The sequence below is a fragment of the Cebus imitator genome, unplaced genomic scaffold (assembly GCF_001604975.1).
Source record: "Cebus imitator isolate Cc_AM_T3 unplaced genomic scaffold, Cebus_imitator-1.0 Scaffold393, whole genome shotgun sequence".
Lineage (NCBI taxonomy): Eukaryota > Metazoa > Chordata > Mammalia > Primates > Cebidae > Cebus > Cebus imitator.
In genome coordinates, this window is record NW_016107708.1 from 795,363 (window position 1) to 814,989 (window position 19,627).

A 19,627-nucleotide genomic window follows, 5' to 3' on the forward strand; every position below is an offset into this window, starting at 1 on the left:
AAAAAAGAGATCCTTACTATGTTAATTGTCACTTTGAAAATTTCTCTTCATTATGAAACTTTATCCTCTTTGCCCCTTAACCTGGCTTGAAGTGAGATCTTTGCAGTTATTCTTTCTCGGTTTTTAATAAAATATTTCTAGGAAGCTTAAAAGGTACAGAGAGGAATATAACAAATACCCATATATCCATCATTGAAATTTTGCCACACTTGAGATTTCATATTTGGAGAATGGTCATTTTGGATACCATGAAAGTCTGTTCTCTATCCTGTTTCAAGTCCCATTAAAGTGTGAATCAGTAAGGTTGTTTTGACTACAGTAACAGAAAAATATGAATGAAATTTCCTTGGACAGTCTAAAAATTTATTACTTCACTTTATAGGTGGTTCAGAGATAGGTCATAAGGTTTCAAGGTAAGGTCATTCAGAGGCTAAGTGGCATCTTCAGTATCTCTGCTCTTTGCAATGTGATGGGCTGGCCCTCAAGTAGACTCTGCCCAGAACTCAAATATCTAAAGGAAGAAAGGTGCTATCTCTTCTAGGTCTTCTTCTTAGGATTGAGAAAACCATCTCAAAACCGAGCATGGAGAATGCCCTCATGTCTCCATGACCACAAATGGGGCCATGTTTCTCTTAAAACTGGGACAACCCAGGTCGTCTGGAACCAGGCAGGACACAGCTCTAGTTCTGGGTATCCTGGAGGGAAGGGCCCCCTGGGATTGCCCTAGCAGGGAGGAAGTGGCCAAGAGTCTTAGGCAGGCAGCAAATCTGCTGGTTATCTCCCTCTTTTCCCCCAGGGACAGCTACTGGCCTGAAGCTGGGTGCGTCCTCATCTAAGTTTTTGTTATGCTATGACTATATCTTTACTATAAATGTACCTTATTTTACATATCGCCCCATAACTTATTCCTCCTTTCCTTTCTTTTCTGCTTTCCTTAACTCTGTCATCCATATCGGTACAGGTGACGAAGTAATGCTGCAGATGTATTCAGTCATCTTTCTAGCTGTGTGGTAGTCCATCATATTAATTCCATTGCTGCTTCTATTCTTTCTTTTTCTATTATTACATCAGAGGCCCAAATGGACGGGAGTAAGAAATAGCTGAATCTGACAGTTAGTGAAACTCTTGTGTCTCCAAATTATCCCATTGATATTATTATCATTTTTATTCTTCTCATAGCTAGCAACAAGGAGCAATTTAGAAGCCATTACTAGCCTCTATATCAGTAATTCATCACCTTTTTGTTTTGATTAAAGGCTTCTTTGAAAATCCAATATAGCCTATGGGCTTTCTCCACAGGGAAATGCACATATACTCATATATTTTACACTTTTCAGTATGGTAAGTCCTCCTGAAGCCAGCCATATACCTTGGCTGAATACACATGCTCCTTCTGAACAGGGGAAATCACATCTTATCCCCTTAGTGTGCTCTATAAGAAGGACAGTTTTGCTCTGAATCAGTGAATTAAGCATGTGCCTTTTGGGAGAATGGGAGGATTGGCTTTTCTTTAGAATTCTAACTTTTCTTTGGTCTTAACACTTTGCAAGTGAAGTAGAGATTTGTGGAGGTTTCTTAATAATTTATTTGACTCAAAATGCAGATTTTTAAAGATTCAGTGCATTCTCAGTAGAGAATTAGAGACAGTGATTATTTTTATTATGCAGCGCATGAAGCAATTTCTCACATTTTAGTGTATTCACAGAAATCTTTTATTAAGTATGCTATAAGGCAATAAAAGAGTCTTTTTTTTCACTTTCTGATGACTGGTAAAAAGGATATGATGTCAACTTGAAACTCCATCCCTCATTTCTTCCATACTTGTTTTTGTTGTTACAATATTCTGGTTATTAAATTGCAAATACTTCTCCCATTGAAAATGGAGCTAGATCCACCAGTATTTTGCCATCAGTTGATTCCAATTTCATCATCAGTTAATGCTGCAAATTCTAAATTTTACCTAGTTCTAAAGATGACCATTTGAAGCCACCTTAGCTTAAGTTACTGTCATCTCTCACAGGGCTAATCTCTTGAATGAGCAGTACTGATGAAAGAATTTATGGGTGGAACATAATAGCTTGTAGGAGAGGAAGTAACAGAAATTTAGAAACATATTTCTGGAGCAACAAACAAAACAAAGTGGAATCTATAGAATGTTTACCTCCTTTCATTCACTATAGTGAGATGATTCAAGAATACAGTTTGGATTAGGCCCAATGGAGGAGAGTGCACATGCTTCCCTTGAGCCCCTCAGAAAAAGCCTGCTTTCTAATGTTAATGACAGGAAACTTAAGAAAAGTCAGTCAAATGAAGTAAATATAAATTATAGCATAATCACTGAGGTTTAGTCAGTCACAAAGTCAAAATATATAGGGAGCTATATGGGAGGCAGGTGTGTGTTCCAGAAAAAGACCAGAGTCATGAGCTAAAGAATTTAAATTCCCCTATCCCCCTACCCCCTACTATCCCTGTGTTCTCATTGTTTAAGTCCCATTTATGAGTGAGAACATGTGGTGTTTGATTTTCTGTTCTTGTGTCAGTTTGCTGAGAGTGACTGTTTCCAGCTTTACCTGTGTCCCTGCAAAGGACATGAACTCATCCTTTCTTATGGCTGCATAATATTCCATGGTGTATATGGTGCCACATTTTCTTTATCCAATGTATCATTGATGGGCATTTGGGTTGGTTCCAAGTCTTTGCTATTGTGAACAGTGCCACAATGTAGGGGAGGGATAGCATTATGAGAAATACCTAATGTAGATGACAGGGTGATGGATGCAGCAAACCACCATGGAACGTGTATAACTATGTAACAAACCTGCATGTTCTGCACGTGTACCACAGAACTTAAAGTATAGAAAAAAAAGAATTTAAATTCCATACAAAAGGTTTAGTAGTATGTCTTCATGAAAAAATAATTAGCCTGAATGACACTCACAAAAGGAAAAAGGATCAAAAAAGCCAGATATAATAATTTAAAAATATTTAAAAATAGAACCCATCAAGAGTAATATCTATGAAGGCCAAATATAAAGTGATAATAGGAACTACCAGCAATATGTGAGCTTCAAATTTAATTTTTGCCTTGCATATATTTGCCCAACTGTGAAAACCCTGAGCTTTTTTTCTTATGACTGTGCAACGAATAGGATGTATGAGATAAAAGTCTAAGAACTAAACAAATATGGAGCCTGATGAGAGATTTCTACATAAAGCTGGCAACATCTGTCTTCGGTGCAAAGATTAATGAGAAATGAGCAAACTATGCAGAAGGAGATGGCAAGGAAAATTTTCAGTCTTGACTGGAGTTGCATGGAAGGGGGAGTTTTCTTCAGAACTGATAACTCTCATGCAGGTTTCCACTATTTATGGTATCTTTAAAAAGCTGAAAGGAAAACTTAATTTGTAGTGGTTATAGATTCGTAGTGCTCCTAGTTAGGTTGTTGAAGCAAGCATATATATAGTTTCTGAAGTAATGTGAATCAAACCCTTCATAAGAAAGTTCTAAGGAAAATGAAGATTACATGCATGATGGGAAGAAGCAAGGACGAAAGAGAGGGTGGGAGAGAAGGGGGCGGGGGGAGAGAGAGAGAGAGAGAGAGAGAATGGAAAAAAGAAGGAAAGAAAGAACTTGCCATGAGTGAGAACCAGGAAATAATAAAGTGCATTTTACTCAGATTTGAAATGACTTTGCTTATTTAGAATTATCTGACATAGAATATTAAATAAGTATGTTTAAATATGTTTCAAAAATAGAGACTGGAAAATATGAGCAAGGAATAAAAGGCATTTAAAAAGCAAAATGGAAAAGGAATTGAACAGAACATCAGAAAATTAAAAGTCTAACAATTGAAGTTAGAAATCTTAGAGGAGAGATTGAACACCAAAGTGGATACATATGCAGAAAGAATTAGTGAACTGGAAAATGTGAAGAAATTATTTAGAATGAGGCCCAGAGAAACAAAGAGATAGAAAATATGAAAGAGAGATTAAGATACACGGAAGGTAGAATGAAAGAGTCCTACCTACTTTTGATTGGATTTCTAAAATGAAATATGAGATAATGGAGGAGAAAAAAAAATAAAAGATGTCATGGCTTCTAATTCTCTAAAAGTATTGATAGAAACCAAACACAAGACTCAGAAATCCCAAGAATCAGAAACAGAATAAAAATTAAAAGTCCATATCTGGGTACAGCATAACATTCTACCATAGAACACTGAAGACAAGCAAAAACCCAAAAAGGCATCCAGATTCTGGATATTAGAGAACTAAAGCAGATTTACAAGAAAAAAACAAATCCATTCAAAAGTGGGCGAAGGATGTGAACAGATACTTTTCAAAAGAAGACATTTATGAGGCCAACAAATATATGAAAAAATGCTCATCATCACTGATCATTAGAGAAATGCAAATCAAAACTACATTGAGATACCATCTCATGCCAGTTAGAATGGTGATCATTAAAAAATCTAGAGACAACAGGTGCTGGAGAGGGTGTGGAGAAATAGGAACACTTTTACGTTGTTGGTAGAAGTGTAAATTAGTTCAACCATTGTGGAAGACAGTGTGGTGATTCCTCAAGGATCTAGAAATGGAAATTCCATTTGACCCAGCAATCCCATTACTGGGTATATACACAAAGGATTATAAATTGTTCTATCATAAAGACACATGCACACGTATGTTCATAGTGGCACTGTTTACAATAGCAAAGATCTGGAACCAACCCAAATGCCCATCAATGATAGACTGGACAAAGGAAATGTGGCACATATACACCATGGAATACTATGCAGCCATAAAAACGATGAGTTCATGTCCTTTGTAGGGACATGGATGAATCTGTAAACCATCATCCTCAGCAAACTGACACAAGAACAGAGAACCAAACACCGCATGTTCTCACTCATAGGCAGGTGTTGAATAATGAGAATGCATGGACACAGGAACATCACACACTGGGGTCCATTGGAGGGTGGGGGGCTAGGGGAGGGACACCGGGGGCAGGGAGGTTGGGGAGGGATAACATTGGGAGAAATGCCTGATGTAGGTGACAGGGGGATGGAGACAGCAAACCGCCATGGCATGTGTATACCTATGCAACAATCCTGCAAGTTCTGCACATGTATCCCAGAACTTAAAGAACAATTAAAAAAAAAAAAAGGCATCTAGAGAGAAAAGACACATCATCTACAAAAGAATGCCAGTTAAAATGATTCTTAATATCTGGATGCAGTGGGTTGAATAATGGACTCCAAAGATATCCAAGGCCTAATTCAAGAACCTGTGAGTATTACCTTATATGGCGAAGTACATTTTGCAGATGTGATGAAGTTAATGATCTTGAGATGGGGTGATTATCTTGGGTTATCTGGATAGGTCTTAAATGCAATCCCAGCATCCTTATAAGAGGAAAGCAAAGGGAGATTTGACTGTACAGAAGACAAGGAGGTAATGCAACCATATGGACAGAGCTTGGAATGCTGTAGCTACAAGGCAGGGAATGCTGACAGCCACCAAAAACTGGAAGCAGTGAGGAACACATCTCCCCCAGGGTCTCCAAAAGGATGGCATCCTGGCCACCACCAAGATTTCAGCCCAGTGAAATGGATTTTGGCTTTATGGTCTCTAGAAATATGACAGAATAAAATTCTGTTATTTTGAGCAACTAAGTTTGTGATAATTTGTTAATGCAGCTGTGGGAAACTTACACACTGGACAGCAATGGAAGCTAGAAGACAGTGTCATATTACTTTCCATGTTTTAGAGAAAATAGTAATCAACTTAGAATTATATCTTTCAAGAGTGAGATAAAAATAAAGGGATTTTCCAGCAAACAAAAACTGAGTTTATCACCAGCAAACCCAAATTAAAGGAAATTCTCAGTAATGTACTTCAGGCGGAAGAAGATGATCCAGATGTAAGGTTTGAGGTTCCTAAAAGAATGCCTTACCAATAAACTAATGAATATTGCTTACACAGACAATACTGGCTTTATCAAACAATGGAAATAATGTGTAATAAGAAAGCATAAATAAATAAATACTGGAGGTTTTTAGCATGTTAGTTGGGATATTGGTGATTGAAGGTAAACATTAAAGAAGAGTGAAAATACTGATTAACTTCATACTTTCTTAAGTATACATATTAAAATATCTAGAATAACCAATAAAAGATAACATGGAGAACATAACTTCCAAGGGAGGGCAAATAAGTGAAGATAGGAAATAAATCATTTTAAAGGGAAACAAAAAAGGAATAAGGAAAAAATAGCAAAATATAATAGTATAAATAACTCGATAGAAAACCCAAATATATAAATAATCATAATCAATATAAGTGGATTGAGAGTCCTACTAAAAATTCAAATGTAAATGTAAAATATCAGCTATGTTATGTTTACTGGAATTCCAACTAAAATGTGAGACAGGGAAAGATTGATGACAAAGAGGTGGAAAAAGAGCAGGCAGATACTGACCAAAATAAAACTGGTGTAGCTATATTAATATCAGACACAATAGACCAAAGGCAAGGCGTATTACTAGAAATAAAGAGGATATCTATATAATGTTGACATTTAATTCAGCAAGGTGCTATAATTCTATACTGTGTGTAACTAATAAAAAAACTCTCCAAATATGTTAAAAATAGGCAATATTCAAAGAGAAATACACAAATTTTTAATGGACCCCAAAATGACCGTTGACACCAATAAATGGACAATGAATGCACATAAAACATTCATATTATACAAACTGACCACATGCTAAGCTACAAAGCCAGCCTCTCTACAAAGAACCAAAGTTAGATGGGTTTGTAGTCTGGTTCTTACAAACATTCCAGAATCTGGAGAAGATATCTGCAGCATGTGACAAAGACTTTGTATCTAGAATAAAAAAAAAATACAGTCTCACAAATTAACATGCAAGAGAACCAACTTAATGGAAATTGGACAAAAGCACAAATGCAGGAAAGGTAATACAAATGGTTCATAAATGTATAGAAGATATTCAACCCTATTAAGAACTAGGGAAATGAAAATAAAATTTAAAAATACTCCAGTGCATACTTACCAGACTGTCAAATATTAGGAAATCATACAATATCAGGTGTAGGCAAGGATGTAGAGCAACAGAAACTCCCTTTATCACATATGATTATAAATTTGTAAAACCACTTTACAAAAAGGAAGAAACAAAAAAATTGCAAAATATATAATATAAATAATATGATAGAAATCAATTCGAATATATAAATTTATTTTACACTTTACATATTTAGTGTTACCTAGTAAATTTGAATATGTTCCTATTTTCTAATCAAGGAATTTTAATTCTAGATATATATCCGAAAGAAATTCTTATTCAAGCACACCAAAACACATGCACAAAACAATGTACATGGAAACATTGTAACAGCAAACAAAACAGTCAAATGGTAATCAACAATAGGGTGAATAAATTGTAGTATAGTTATACAATATGATTGTGCATACCTTCAAAAATGAATAAACTAGAGCTGTACCTATCAGCCATGAGTGAATCACAAATACTTAATGTTCAACCAGTGGTTATTAAACGTTGGTGTGTATTAGAATTAGCTGGAAAACTCATGGGGTCCCCAGAGACGTTGCTTGTTGAAGTGGGACAGGATTGGACCTTTGTAATTTTATTAAGTTCCCCAAATGATACTGATACACAACAAAGTTTGAGAAGCAACGTGTTAGAACACAATTACAAGAGGCATGCACACTGTTTAGCTTACCCAAAGCTAAGCAAAACAAATGAGACTAAGCTGTATATTATTTGGGTTACACTACACTAATCATAGCATGACAAAGGCTGCTTCTGTGAGGGGGAAGGAGTAAGCATTTGAGAAGGAGGCATCCAACCAAGATCTGGGTAATATTTTATTTCTTAGCTTGATGAAAGGCACACTGAAATCATTTTATTATTCACATTTAATGTATGTGTTTGTGCATAAGGTATATTTCACAATATAAACTTAGAAAGTAATAAAGTGCAAAAGCTTTACTTTGAGCTGGTGCACTCCAGTGAGCATCTGCATATGATGTGTTACTTTTGTTTGTGCTACTGATTTACTGACTTCTAATAGTGGTGTTTATACATTGTCTTGCTGCTTCTGCTCATTGACTGCACTACTGGAGGGAATGTGTGCCCAAGACAAAGGGAAAGTTTGTTTTCCAAACAGCCACTTGGATTGCCGTTTGCACACTAAAGAAGGTCCTGAGGCCAGGGTGTCTCATGGTGGTACAGAGATTGACCTGATGTGTGCAGCCAGGAAGTGCAGCCCGGTGTGCGCAGCCTGACATGAGTGAGCAGGGAGTGAGTGCATCCCTATGCTCATCTCTGTGGCACTCAAGGGACCAGGGGGACCAACAGGACAGGAGCAGGGCCTGACATAAAACTGCTGGAACTGGCCGATCACACAGGTTTGGGACTGAGGCAAGGAGAAAAGTGACTTTTTTAATTGCCCCCAGGGAAGTGGGAAAGCTGCTTCTGTGGCTTCTTAGATTCTGATCGCAGATATCTCTGGATTGTGCAGTAAGAATAGTCCCACAAATTCGAGGAGGTGGGTGGGAGTACATTGGCAACCAGTGTACATGCTCTGACCCAGCGCACATGGATGAGAACTGGGTTAGGGAAAACAGGAAGTTCTGCAAGGTACCTACAGACCTTCACTGTGAGGAAGGCATATGGCGGCTAATGGGTTGGAAAGGGAGCCTCCAGGAGTTCCTGGGTGAGTAGAATGGAAAAGAAACAGTGCAGACTAGGGCAGCTGGTGGCAGGGGCTGAGCCCACTTGATGTTGTGGCTGCCCTTGGCCTACTTAGCCACTTACTCCAGGTGCTGCCCCAGGTTGCCTGGGAAAGTGATGGTTGTGCTTACAGAAGAGTACCGTGTAACTCTGTAAGTCAGCTCCACTACAGATTTCCAGGCTCCTGATTGAGGTGTGAAGGGAGATCTCAGTGCTGCTGATTCTCCCTCCAGAAAGTTGAGGGAGCAGGGGAAGTTTAATCAAAAGACTTCTAGGAGAATGACCTGTTTTCTTACAGTACCCTCTGCCATCAAGAGAATGTGGGAAAAACGAAAGGCATGAGACAACCACTTTCTCTTGGAGGTGTACTGGCTCTGATTCACCCTTTTGTGCATAATTTAAATTATGGTCTTCATGACCTCATGCTTTTTCTAGCTAAAAATTCCCTCCACAAGTCCTTTATATTCCAGCTTCAAGGTAAAACTAACAATCCACTCATTGCTTTTTCTTATTTTCTTACTTCCTGTTAGATTAAAATGTGATTTCTGTCATTCTGTATCCTGTGTTTGGGGCAGGGTCTTGGTCACCAAAGCAACTAAGAGCAGAGCTGAGCATGCGCATCCAGGCTCAGCTGTGCCCTCTGTTCCCCTCCCTGAAGCCCAGCTGTGTTCTAGCCCCATTCCATCTGGTAGTCCTGAAACATGGACATTGTCAATTTCCCCACCTTTGACTGTCTGTTGGTTCCAACCCAATAAAATCATCTTGAACAGTCTTTTGTCTGAAATACAGTTTAGTAGTTTAACCCTAAATCCAGTATGTAATAGCATTTTAGTTCTTTTGAAATCCCTGTAATTCAGTATATTTGGAAACTATTAATTATCCTAAAAGAATACAACCCTTAATATTTTACTTACTTCCAGATCCAGCACGTGGTTTCAGCTGACCAGGCTTCACACACATCTCAGCTTCCTAAGACCATTCCTGAAATACATTGTTTACCATCTTACCCATAAAAATGTAATGTTCTTGTTTAAATGATTTTGAAGCCCTCATCCCTAATTCCTAACCTCATTAACTTCCTTTTTACCATCATATTATCTCAAAACTAGAATGTGTCACATGCAAGGAGAAAGATTTAAGACCTGTTTCAAAATGTAGCTATTTGTAGTTAAGATTTTTTCTTGTAATTTACCACCGATTTAGTCCCTTCTTAGAAAGAGTGGGCCAGATGTGGTGGTTCATGCCTGTAATCCCAACACTTTGGGAGGCCCAGGCAGGTGGATCACGAGGCCGAGTTCGATACCAGCTTGGGCAATATGGTGAATCGCCGTCTCTACTAAATACAAAAAATTAGCTGGGTGCGGTGGCAGACGCCTGTAATCCCAGCTACTCGGGAGGCTGACGTGGGAGAATTGCTTGAACTGAGATTGGACCACTGCACTCCAGCCTGAGTGACAGAGCAAGACTCTGTCTCAACAACAACAAAAGAGTGAACCAGAGCTTTTCTTAACCTGCCTATGTCTCTCTTCCACCACTGAAATTGTTGGCTTATACAGACTATCCCTGACAGAATGGTTTGACTTACAATTTTTTGACTTTACAATGGCATGAAAATGATACACATTCAGTAGAATACCCAGTTTAGTGCCCATGAAACCATTCTGTTTTTCACTTTCAGTACAGTATTCAAGAAATCCTGTGAGATATTCAACACTTTATTAGAGAATAGGCTTTCTGCTGGGTGACTTTGCCCAACTGTAGGCTAATGTGAGCATTCTGAACAAGGCTAAGCTGTGATGTTCACCAGCTAGGGGGATTAAGTGCATTTTTGATTTATGATATTTTCAATTACGATGGGTTTGTCAGGATGTAAGCCCATATTAAGTCGAGTGGTGTCTGTATGTGTTCGTTTCCATTTTGTTGTAATTATCCTATTGTACCCAGCTGCAGAGACAGGTGCTCTCTTTTTCCTCAGTTCTGTTCCTCTCTAATCCTCTCTCCCTACTGCAGTCAGAGGTTTTTAAAAATGTAAATCTTGGGTTGTTTGAGCCTAAATCCTTTCAAGGTCTCCTCATCTCTCTTAGTATGGCCATTTTGTGGGGTGTACTGACCCTCTGTTCTCCCATCTGGCCCTGCATATGGCTCTAGCCCTGCCTCTGACCACTCTTCCTTCTGCCCTCACAAGCATTCCCCGCAGCGGGGCAGTCGCTCTGTCCCTCACCAGGTCACCTAAGGTTGTAGCATTTCACTCTCCCTGCTGCCTCTACCCTCTACCTGGATCAGGGAGCTATTGGCAGCTCCCTCCACCTTCCCTCTACAGCATCACCAACTCCTCAACTGCAACCCTGCCCTGCCTACCAGTGGCACTTTGGCTAACAAGTTCATTCTCCAGAACTTGTTAGCCAGAAACAAAATCCATATTAGTCAGGGTTCTCTAGAGGGACGAAACTAATAGGATCGATGTGTATATGAAAGGGACTTTATTAAGGAGTATTCGCTCACATGATCACAACGTGAAGTTCCGTAATAGGCTGTCTGCAAGCTGAGTAGCAAGGAAGCCAATCTGTGAGTCCCCAAACCTCAAAAGTAGGGAAGTCACAGTGCAGCCTTCAGTCTGTGGCCAAAGGCCTGAGAGCCCCTGGCAAACCACTGGTGTGAGTCCAAGAGTCCAAAAGCTAAAGAATTTGGAGTCTGATGGTTGAGGGAAGGAAGCATCTAGCATGGGAAAAAGAGGCTGGAAGACTGAGCAAGTCTGCTCTTTCCAACTCCTTCTGCCTGCTTTATTCTAGCCATGCTGGCAACTGATTAGATGTTGCCCACCCAGACTGAGGGTGGGTCTGCCTTTCCCAGTCCACTGACTCAAATATCAGTCTCCTTTGGCAACACCCTCACAGACACACCCCAAACAATACTTTGCATCCTTCAATCCAATCAAGTTGACTCTCAGTATTAGCCATCACAAGTCTACCCCTTGTCAGATACCTCAGGGAAGCCCCTTTCTGGAAAGAGCTCCTGTGGTCTCCTTTCCTTGCTGTGTCTATGCTCCACAGTGGATCATACTGGGATCTACTTCCCAGAATTCCGAGGGATGTTGTGAGCACTAAATGAGCTAATGTGAGCAAAGGGCTTTGTGCAGTCAATATGGACAGCACATATATAGCCCTGGGACACTCAGCATATTCCATCCTAGGATATCCATGGGATTTACAGGGAAGGATAGGGCCTGATTTGTTCCCGGCTGTATCCACAGTGCTTACTACAGAACAAACGTCAGAGATTTAGGTAGACTTTGTGGAATAAATAGTGAATAAATGAATGGATATATTCTCAAAATTCATATGTAAATATTTTGCAAAATGAATGTAATTCTAGAAGAATTCAGGGAAACTTATTGTATATTGATCAACTATGGCAGAGAAACCCAGCTTTCCCTGTCAGAATCAGGTAGGTAACTCCCAAAAGGAGAGTTAGCCTTTCTGTCTGGCTAATGTCTACCATGACCCTTGATGGTACTGGTTCCTAAAAGCTTTACACCTGTGGAAACTAGTGCATCAGTGGTTTAGCCTCAAACATCTTTTTCTGGCCTTTAGGGAAAATGTTGACTAATCTTGTTTGCACCTAAGGGATATCAAGTAGTATCTGTGAATAAGCAACTAATGAGCTGTGTGACCTGGGCCCAATCCCTTGACCTCTTTGGCATTTGCTGTTCTGGCTGCTGGCCTAGATGCCTCCTGATAGTTCTCTTGCAAAGATAGTTCTTAAGTGGATGGTAAGCACGGGCCTGGTTGTTTTTCTAGGAAATCAGTGACCCGGAGATCCTGGATCTGGTCCATAGTGCCCTTGGAAGGATGACCGTGGTCCGGCAAATCTTCCCATCTGCAAAGGACAATCAGAAATGCATGAGGAACAACCACCGTATCTCCTCCCTGCTCTGCGACCCCCAGGAAGGCTATCTCCAGATGCTGCAGGTCAGTGCTCAGCCTCTTCTCCCCACTTCCCTCCACCAAGAGCCTCACCCACACCCTTGGCTAAGGGAGACATGCGGGAGCCTCCTGTTGCCCACCCACTTCAATTACTAGAGCTCTGCCATTTGTTGAAATTGAAAATGGTCGACTGGGCAGTGTCTGTGAGCAGCACTAGCAGGCAATTATGCCTGTGGTCAGCAGACAGGGCTTATTGGCTCACAGAGTGTCTCTGGTATTTAAAAGTTACATGCATAGAGGGTAAAGAGATTTCTGTCTCTTATGTCTCTGTGATGACTGCTTGTGGAAATGTTTATCTGGCGGGGCTGGGGATGGAGTCTTCTTTGGGGAGTGATCATTTACAACCTGCTTTAGGCTGTTATTAATACAGATATGACTCTTGCAAAACAAGTTGGGACTGTCCCAGCACATCTGCTGAGTGCTGAGGCTTGGGTCATCCAAGACGCTGCTGGATGCCAGGTTGAGCAGGGAGGGGCGGGACAGCAAAACCATGACATGGAACCCCACTGGCTTGGTTCCTTCCAAAGCCAGAAGTAACAAGTGTTTCTGGTCAACCCTGATTATGTGCAATCGGCACTAGCTAGTCTTGGACCTTGGAATATGATGGAGAGCTATGTGCCTGGTGTAAGAGATAGTTTCTTTCTGGGTGTTTGGGAGCACCAGGGAAGCAGTGTGGAGAGTCCTCACTGGCAGCCTCAGATCCATTTCTAGGTTAGAAATGTGGTGCCTCAGAGAACTTTCATGACACTTAGTAAGTGAGAGCCACAGGACAGAAGGAAGTTTCTTCCAGTTGGGTTTGTGGAAATTATCCAGAAATTTGTATGTGTGATATGCTTGCCATTCAGCATTTGAAACTAGTTCCATTGTCTTTATCTAGCCAGGGATGAGGGATGGAAATCAGCATTTCAGAACAGAGATGGCTGTATCTGCCATCTGAGTATCAGCCCCACCACATAACATCTTGTTTTCACCATGTCAGGGGCCGCCCATTTTGGGGAAGGCAATTGTTGGAATCTTGAGTGAGGCATGGATATGTGTCAAATTTACCAAAGGAATGAATCTACTCTATAATCTCATATGTAGGGAGAAAAAGGAAACATGCCTCAATGGATGGTAAACATGAGAAGTATGTTCCTGGTTGATGGGGAAACACAGCAGGTATTGATTTTATCTGTAATAATCCCCATTCTACCAGTGTCCACTGCTCCAGGGAGCCCACCAGAATGTCTGCGGTCTTTCGGTGGCCAAGAGAGTTTGCCCAAGTGCCCTGCAGCACTCATGGACTCAAAAGCCCTGGGCACCTGAGTCAGAGTGAAAGGCCCCTGGTACAAGAGTTTGCGTATTGAGATGCTGCTGGTCTATTCTGCCTTCCTTTGTGGAGTTTGGAAGAAATGGTGAAGTCCAAGCAAGTTCCTCTCACTGTGCCTTTGTAGGTATCACTCCCAGCCTCCATGTGGATGGAAATGGCCTTAGACAGTGGGGCTCAGAGAGTGTGTGCCTATTCCCACCCAGTGCAGGGGGAGAGGGGAATCCCTTTGCTCTCTGTGGGGCCAGAGCCTGTGAGGGTCTCACTCTCTGCAGGGTCTTTCTAGCTTCTCTCTCCCTTGGAGGGCTTCCTCCCTCTCCAAATACATGGCACCCTTGCCTCATATGCCCTAAATCATTCTCCAGGTCTTAAACCACACTCAGTCTCCTTGAAGAACAAAGATGGGGCCACTTTCCATGGCACAGAAGTGTCTGCAAAGGTTGGAGCAGGGAAAAAGGAAAGTGCTTCTCATCGAGGTCTGTGATGCTTCCTTTTGCTGTGGGTGAAGGGCGCAGGTGGGCCCTTTGGTTGCATATCAGATACTTTGGCTACAAAAAGTCTTTCCACTGGAGGAGTGAGAAAGAGAGACTGAGAGTCCAAAGGGGAATATAGCTGAGGGCCTACTTAAATGACAGGTGCACATGGAGAGGAGAAACAAAGGCGCAGCTCCCAGATGTGTAGCCAGACATCATCAAATGAGGTAAATGCAGTGTCAGACCCAGGAACCCTGGGACACTCCAACTCCCTCTGTTCCTGCTGAGACCCAGGCACTACACAAAGAGCAAAACTTAAGTGCAGCACTACTGGAATCTTGTAATAATAGCAACAGCAGTAAAGGAGGAGTCAAATTGCCTGGGTCCAAATCCTGGTAACTCTAGTTGCTAGCCAATTATTTCATTATTATTATTTGTTTATCATTCTGTGCCTCAGTTCCCTCCTCTGTAAATTGGAGGTTAGAATATTACTTCCCAGAGCCATAATAAAAATTAAATGGGAGAACATACAGAAAGCATTCAGTTCAGAGCTGAGCTATTAGCAGTACAGGTTGAGTATCTCTAATTTGAAAATCCAAAATCTGAAATACTCTGAAATCTAAAACTTTTTGAGTCCCAAAATGACACTCAAAAAAAAAAATGGGGCATTTCAGATTTTGCATTTTTGGATTAGGGATGCTCAATTGGAACTGGAATGTAATGCAAATGAAAAAACAAAATCCTCAATCCAAAACCCTTATGGTCCGAAGCATTTTAGATGAGGGATACTTAACCTATTATCATCATTACTGAGGAGGTGGACAGGTACATTCAGGGTTTCCATGGAAGGGCTAAACATGCCACCTTCTTCTTCTTTTTTTGGTGTGATTTAGTCTACCTGTCTCCAAAGCATGCTTTCTAAGGGCATCACTGCTGGTTGGAGGGCAGTTTCCATCTTTGCAGCCTCTTGTCACAAGCTTTGTGTACCACTTACTGTCCACATCTCTCCCATGGGTGCTCAGTCATAGCTTCCTTTCTTGGGAGATAAGAGGCCATGGCTTTTAGACTCATGTCGCTCTTTATACAACAGCACATGCCCCTGCTCATCGAAGACCTCAATATGGAATTACAGGGTGAATCTGTTAAGAATGCAGGTCTTAATACAAGTTAAATTGACTCTAGGTGCCTCTCTCTATATATAAGTAAAACATCTTATTAAAGGAATCTCTATCTCCATTTGTTGCATCTGCTTCCTGTGAGGCAACGTGATAAGAGGAAAATGTGGAGTTATTTACTCATCCTGCCCAACAACTACTTAGGCAGCTTGTAGATTCATCTCATTTACAAGCCATTCCCTTCCAGTTTCCTCTTAGCTATTACCACTTCTTTCTTTCTTAATGACAGTGTAGAAGGCAAACTAATTTCTACTAGCCTCTAGCTGTGAGATTTATCGGGAAGACTCTACAATGTTTAGAACAACTAACTCAAGGAAAAAATAACCATTTATGTCATGGATTATTAACTTTGTCTTGATGAAATTAGTGAAGATCCTTTTGGAAATGGAGCTTTCCAGTCTATCTTTAGTCCCTGCCACCTCCCCATGGCTGCTCTTAGAATGATCATTCTGGTTTAGAAGTTTCTAGGAGGACCAAGAAGAACAGGGAATTTTTGCAAGAGCATCCATCCCTTGGCTCCTGTAGTGAGCTGGCCTGAGAAACTCTGTCTTTCTCTATGAGGCCTGTGGTCAGGGCTTTCTGTGCTCTAAAGCCAACCAAGAGCTATTATAGCAAATCAATTTGGTTCCTATTTAGCAGAAAGAAAGTCCCTTGGAAGAAAAATACCTAAATATGTGACCTCTAGTGCTCCAAAAGCATTGCATTTGCCAGCATACAGACTGCTGTTTAGTTTTCTCCACAAAGCACTGTCTTATTTGTGTGTTTCGCATTCTTGTTTTCTTGACAAGTTAGTTTAGGGCTTGTCTGAGTCAGCCTGTAATAAAAGTGATAACCAGTCCCTCAGAACCCTGAGACTTTGCTAAGACTTCACAGACATCTTTGCTTAGAGGAGAATCTGTAATTTTGTCCAGAGACAATGTACTTTGTCTCTGGAACTGTACTGCCCTGCGACATCAGGGCTGCAATGGAAGTAACAGGCATATTATCACATAGCCACCCCATTTATATTCAAATGTATTTCTAAGGGTTGACAGGCAAATGATGTAAACTGTGTTGTGTGGTCACTGTGGAGCCGGATCCCTGAATTAAGCTGTGGGGGCTAATGTGTATTACCATAAAATGCTGCTTCAGGTTGAAATTTCTCTTTGTGCATTTTAAAATTGTCAAATGGCTTGATGGAATCATTCCTCCTCCGCGCTGCACGCTATCTATTAGAGCATTTCAACCCCTCTCCATCTAGCATCCCTATTTTTTAGGGCTTTCTGTACTCGTCCATGGCTAAAAGGTTTTTGTCAACCTGTTGGTAGAAGCCTGTCCTCTGGAGCTTCACAGAACCTCCCCACACCAGCTACCTTGGATTTCATGTCACTTTCAATGGTTTACTTAACCCTAAAGATCCATATGGGAACATTTAACACAGAAAGTGGGAAAGGCTTTGTCAGAGACAATTGCACAGGTGTTCTCCTTGGGCACAACTGCTGCTGTTCTGACTGCAGGTGGCCATGTGTGCATTTGGAGCCCAGGGAGCCTTGGGTGTGAACAGATAGCACTCTTCACTCTCCACACTGTCCTCTTACATTCAGCAGTGAGCAGAGCTCCCTGCATCTCCTGTGTCCTCTGTTACCACCTGCTTTCTCCTGAGGCTTGGCTCTGGTGCCCTCTCCCAGGACGGGTGGGGTGGCAGCAGTTTTGCAGAGAAACCTCACCTGGGGTGGACTTCTCAAGCTGTCACATCGGTTGTCAGCTTGTCCTCCCCGCTGGACCCTCTGTCCGCTGCTTGTCTGATTTTGCTGGCCAACCACAACCCATCTGAGGATTTGGTCAGAGGTCGGTTCCTTCTGTTTGCCTCTGTGATGTCTCCCTGAACAGTCTACTTTGCTTGATTAATGACAGAGGGAAGAGAAAACTGGGCTCTTTAGAAGCCTGGAGGAAATGCAGCCTTTCTTAATGAAAACATTTCCCATTCTTTCAGCTTTGGTGTTGGGAGGATAACGGTCTAGTTCTGACCATGGCCTGGAATTCATCTCCCTTCGCCTCCAAGGATGATTTTTACCTTGATAATGCAGATGCACAACAATTCCCTGGGCTCCAAAGCATAACAAATACTAGGCTGGAGCACCCTAATAAAACATGACTGAAGTCTCAGATTTACTACAGAGAAGGCATGTGCTGCTGCCAGGAAGGCAGACAGCCTGACCACCCAGCAGGTACACCCTCCTGTCCTCCAAGGGCCTCTCCCTTACCCACTGATGAGGGCAGAGATCTCAGTGAGATCAACCTAGGAGCCTGCAGCATTCCTGAGGAGCTCAACACACTTCACGGAGGGCTTATACGCTCATTACCTTTGGTAGCACTGATCCTGCTTCCAGGGACTCAGTAACCAACCAGAGCACCTGGGCTTCCAATGTGCCTGCCTCCACCCTGCCCAGTGCTTGCCTAGGTGGAAAGTCAGTGCCTTCCTGATACAAGACAACAAATTCCTTTCTGTGCAAGACATCCACTATGGTCTTAATGTTTGTATTCCTCCAAAATGTCTATGTCGAAACCTAATCCCCAAGGTGATGGTATTAGGAGGTGAAACCTTTGGGAGGTGATGAGGGTGGAGCCCTCATAAATGGGATTTGTGCCCTTATAAGAGACTGAAGAGACCGGAGTTCTCCCCTTCCACTCTGCCAGGACATGATGAGAAGGCACTACCTATGAGCCAAGAAGCAGGTCCTCACCAGACACTGAATCTGTAGGCACCTTGATCTTGTACTTTCCAGGTCTCAGAAAGGTGAGAAGTAAGTTTCTGGTGCTTATAAGCCACCCAGTCTATGGTATTTTGTTATAGTGGCCTGACTGGACTAAGGCAGCTTTCAGTCTTCTCAGGAGCCTCAGAGACAGTGTTACAGATGGTGACAGTTGGGTGGTGCATTTGCATTGTAGCTGTTCAAGCAGGACTCAGCCTTCGAAGCCCCTCCCCTCTGGGGAATGCTCAGTGTTTCAGAACGCTGCTCCCCTGCCCCCAGTGCTCCTTGGTCTCCTCATCTTGATCTCGCTGGCTTCCCTGTCCTCCCTCCGTTTCTTCCCTCTGGGTCTTGACTCCTTATTTTCTCAAGAAAATCAATTTAACAGCCTTACTGGTGGCCTTTGTTCCTGCTGACACAAGGTATTTTCCTAAATAAAATATAGTTACTGATGTAATGGAAATTCTAGTGATAACTTTAAAAAATCTATTTTTCCATCCCTGGTCCTCAGTCAACTTCTTGTGACTCATCTCTAATTATCCAGCAGCCAAGAGTGTCCATCTGGGTCTCAAGAGCTGAAGGCTCCATCAAGAGTTCATGGCTGAATTCTCTCCTGCTTCCCAAAGACCCATCCTACCTTTCTTGTTACCTTTCTGAGGACCCACCTCCAGCATGGGAAACTGATGTCAGAAATTTACACCTCGCAGGATCCTCCCATCTCAGGGAAGTGCATAGCGTGGGATTCTGGTGGAAGATAGACAATTCCGCATTTATTCATATAGAGCTCCCATCTCTTTCCCCAGTGGCCTCGATCTACCACCACTTGTCTTCTAAGAAGAGACATCTTCTTTGCAAATGTCTTGACATCTCTTTAACTTTGTGTTTCTAAGAACATGTTTAGAACTGTTTATTCAACTTTCAGTAATTCCACGAATACCCATTTATGCACTTCTTATGCACTCCTTCTCATGTTAGACCTTTCACAAATGTTCCCTCCTGATTCTCATAAACTCCTCAAAATTGGGAATTTTAATTTCCACGCTGTAGCATGTTCTGATAAGGGAAGCTGACATGTGTGCAGGCCCAGAGGCCCAAGAGAGCAGGGAAGAGTTCATTGTGCCTGGGGCAAGTGGTGAGAGGCAAGAAGTTGGAAAGTGACTTGGAGGGGACAATAGCGGCTC

General features: G+C 41.7%; 1 protein-coding gene across 2 annotated transcripts in view; it reads left to right on the forward strand.

Moving 5' to 3' along the window:
• Positions 1-19,627, forward strand: part of GRID1 (glutamate ionotropic receptor delta type subunit 1) — a 770,306-nt gene that overhangs the window by 490,323 nt on the left and 260,356 nt on the right. For both annotated transcript variants that reach the window (XM_017508524.2, XM_017508525.2), the window contains exon 6: positions 12,578-12,748. In XM_017508524.2, coding sequence (XP_017364013.1) covers positions 12,578-12,748 — 171 coding nt within the window. The remainder of the gene's footprint in view (positions 1-12,577; positions 12,749-19,627) is intronic.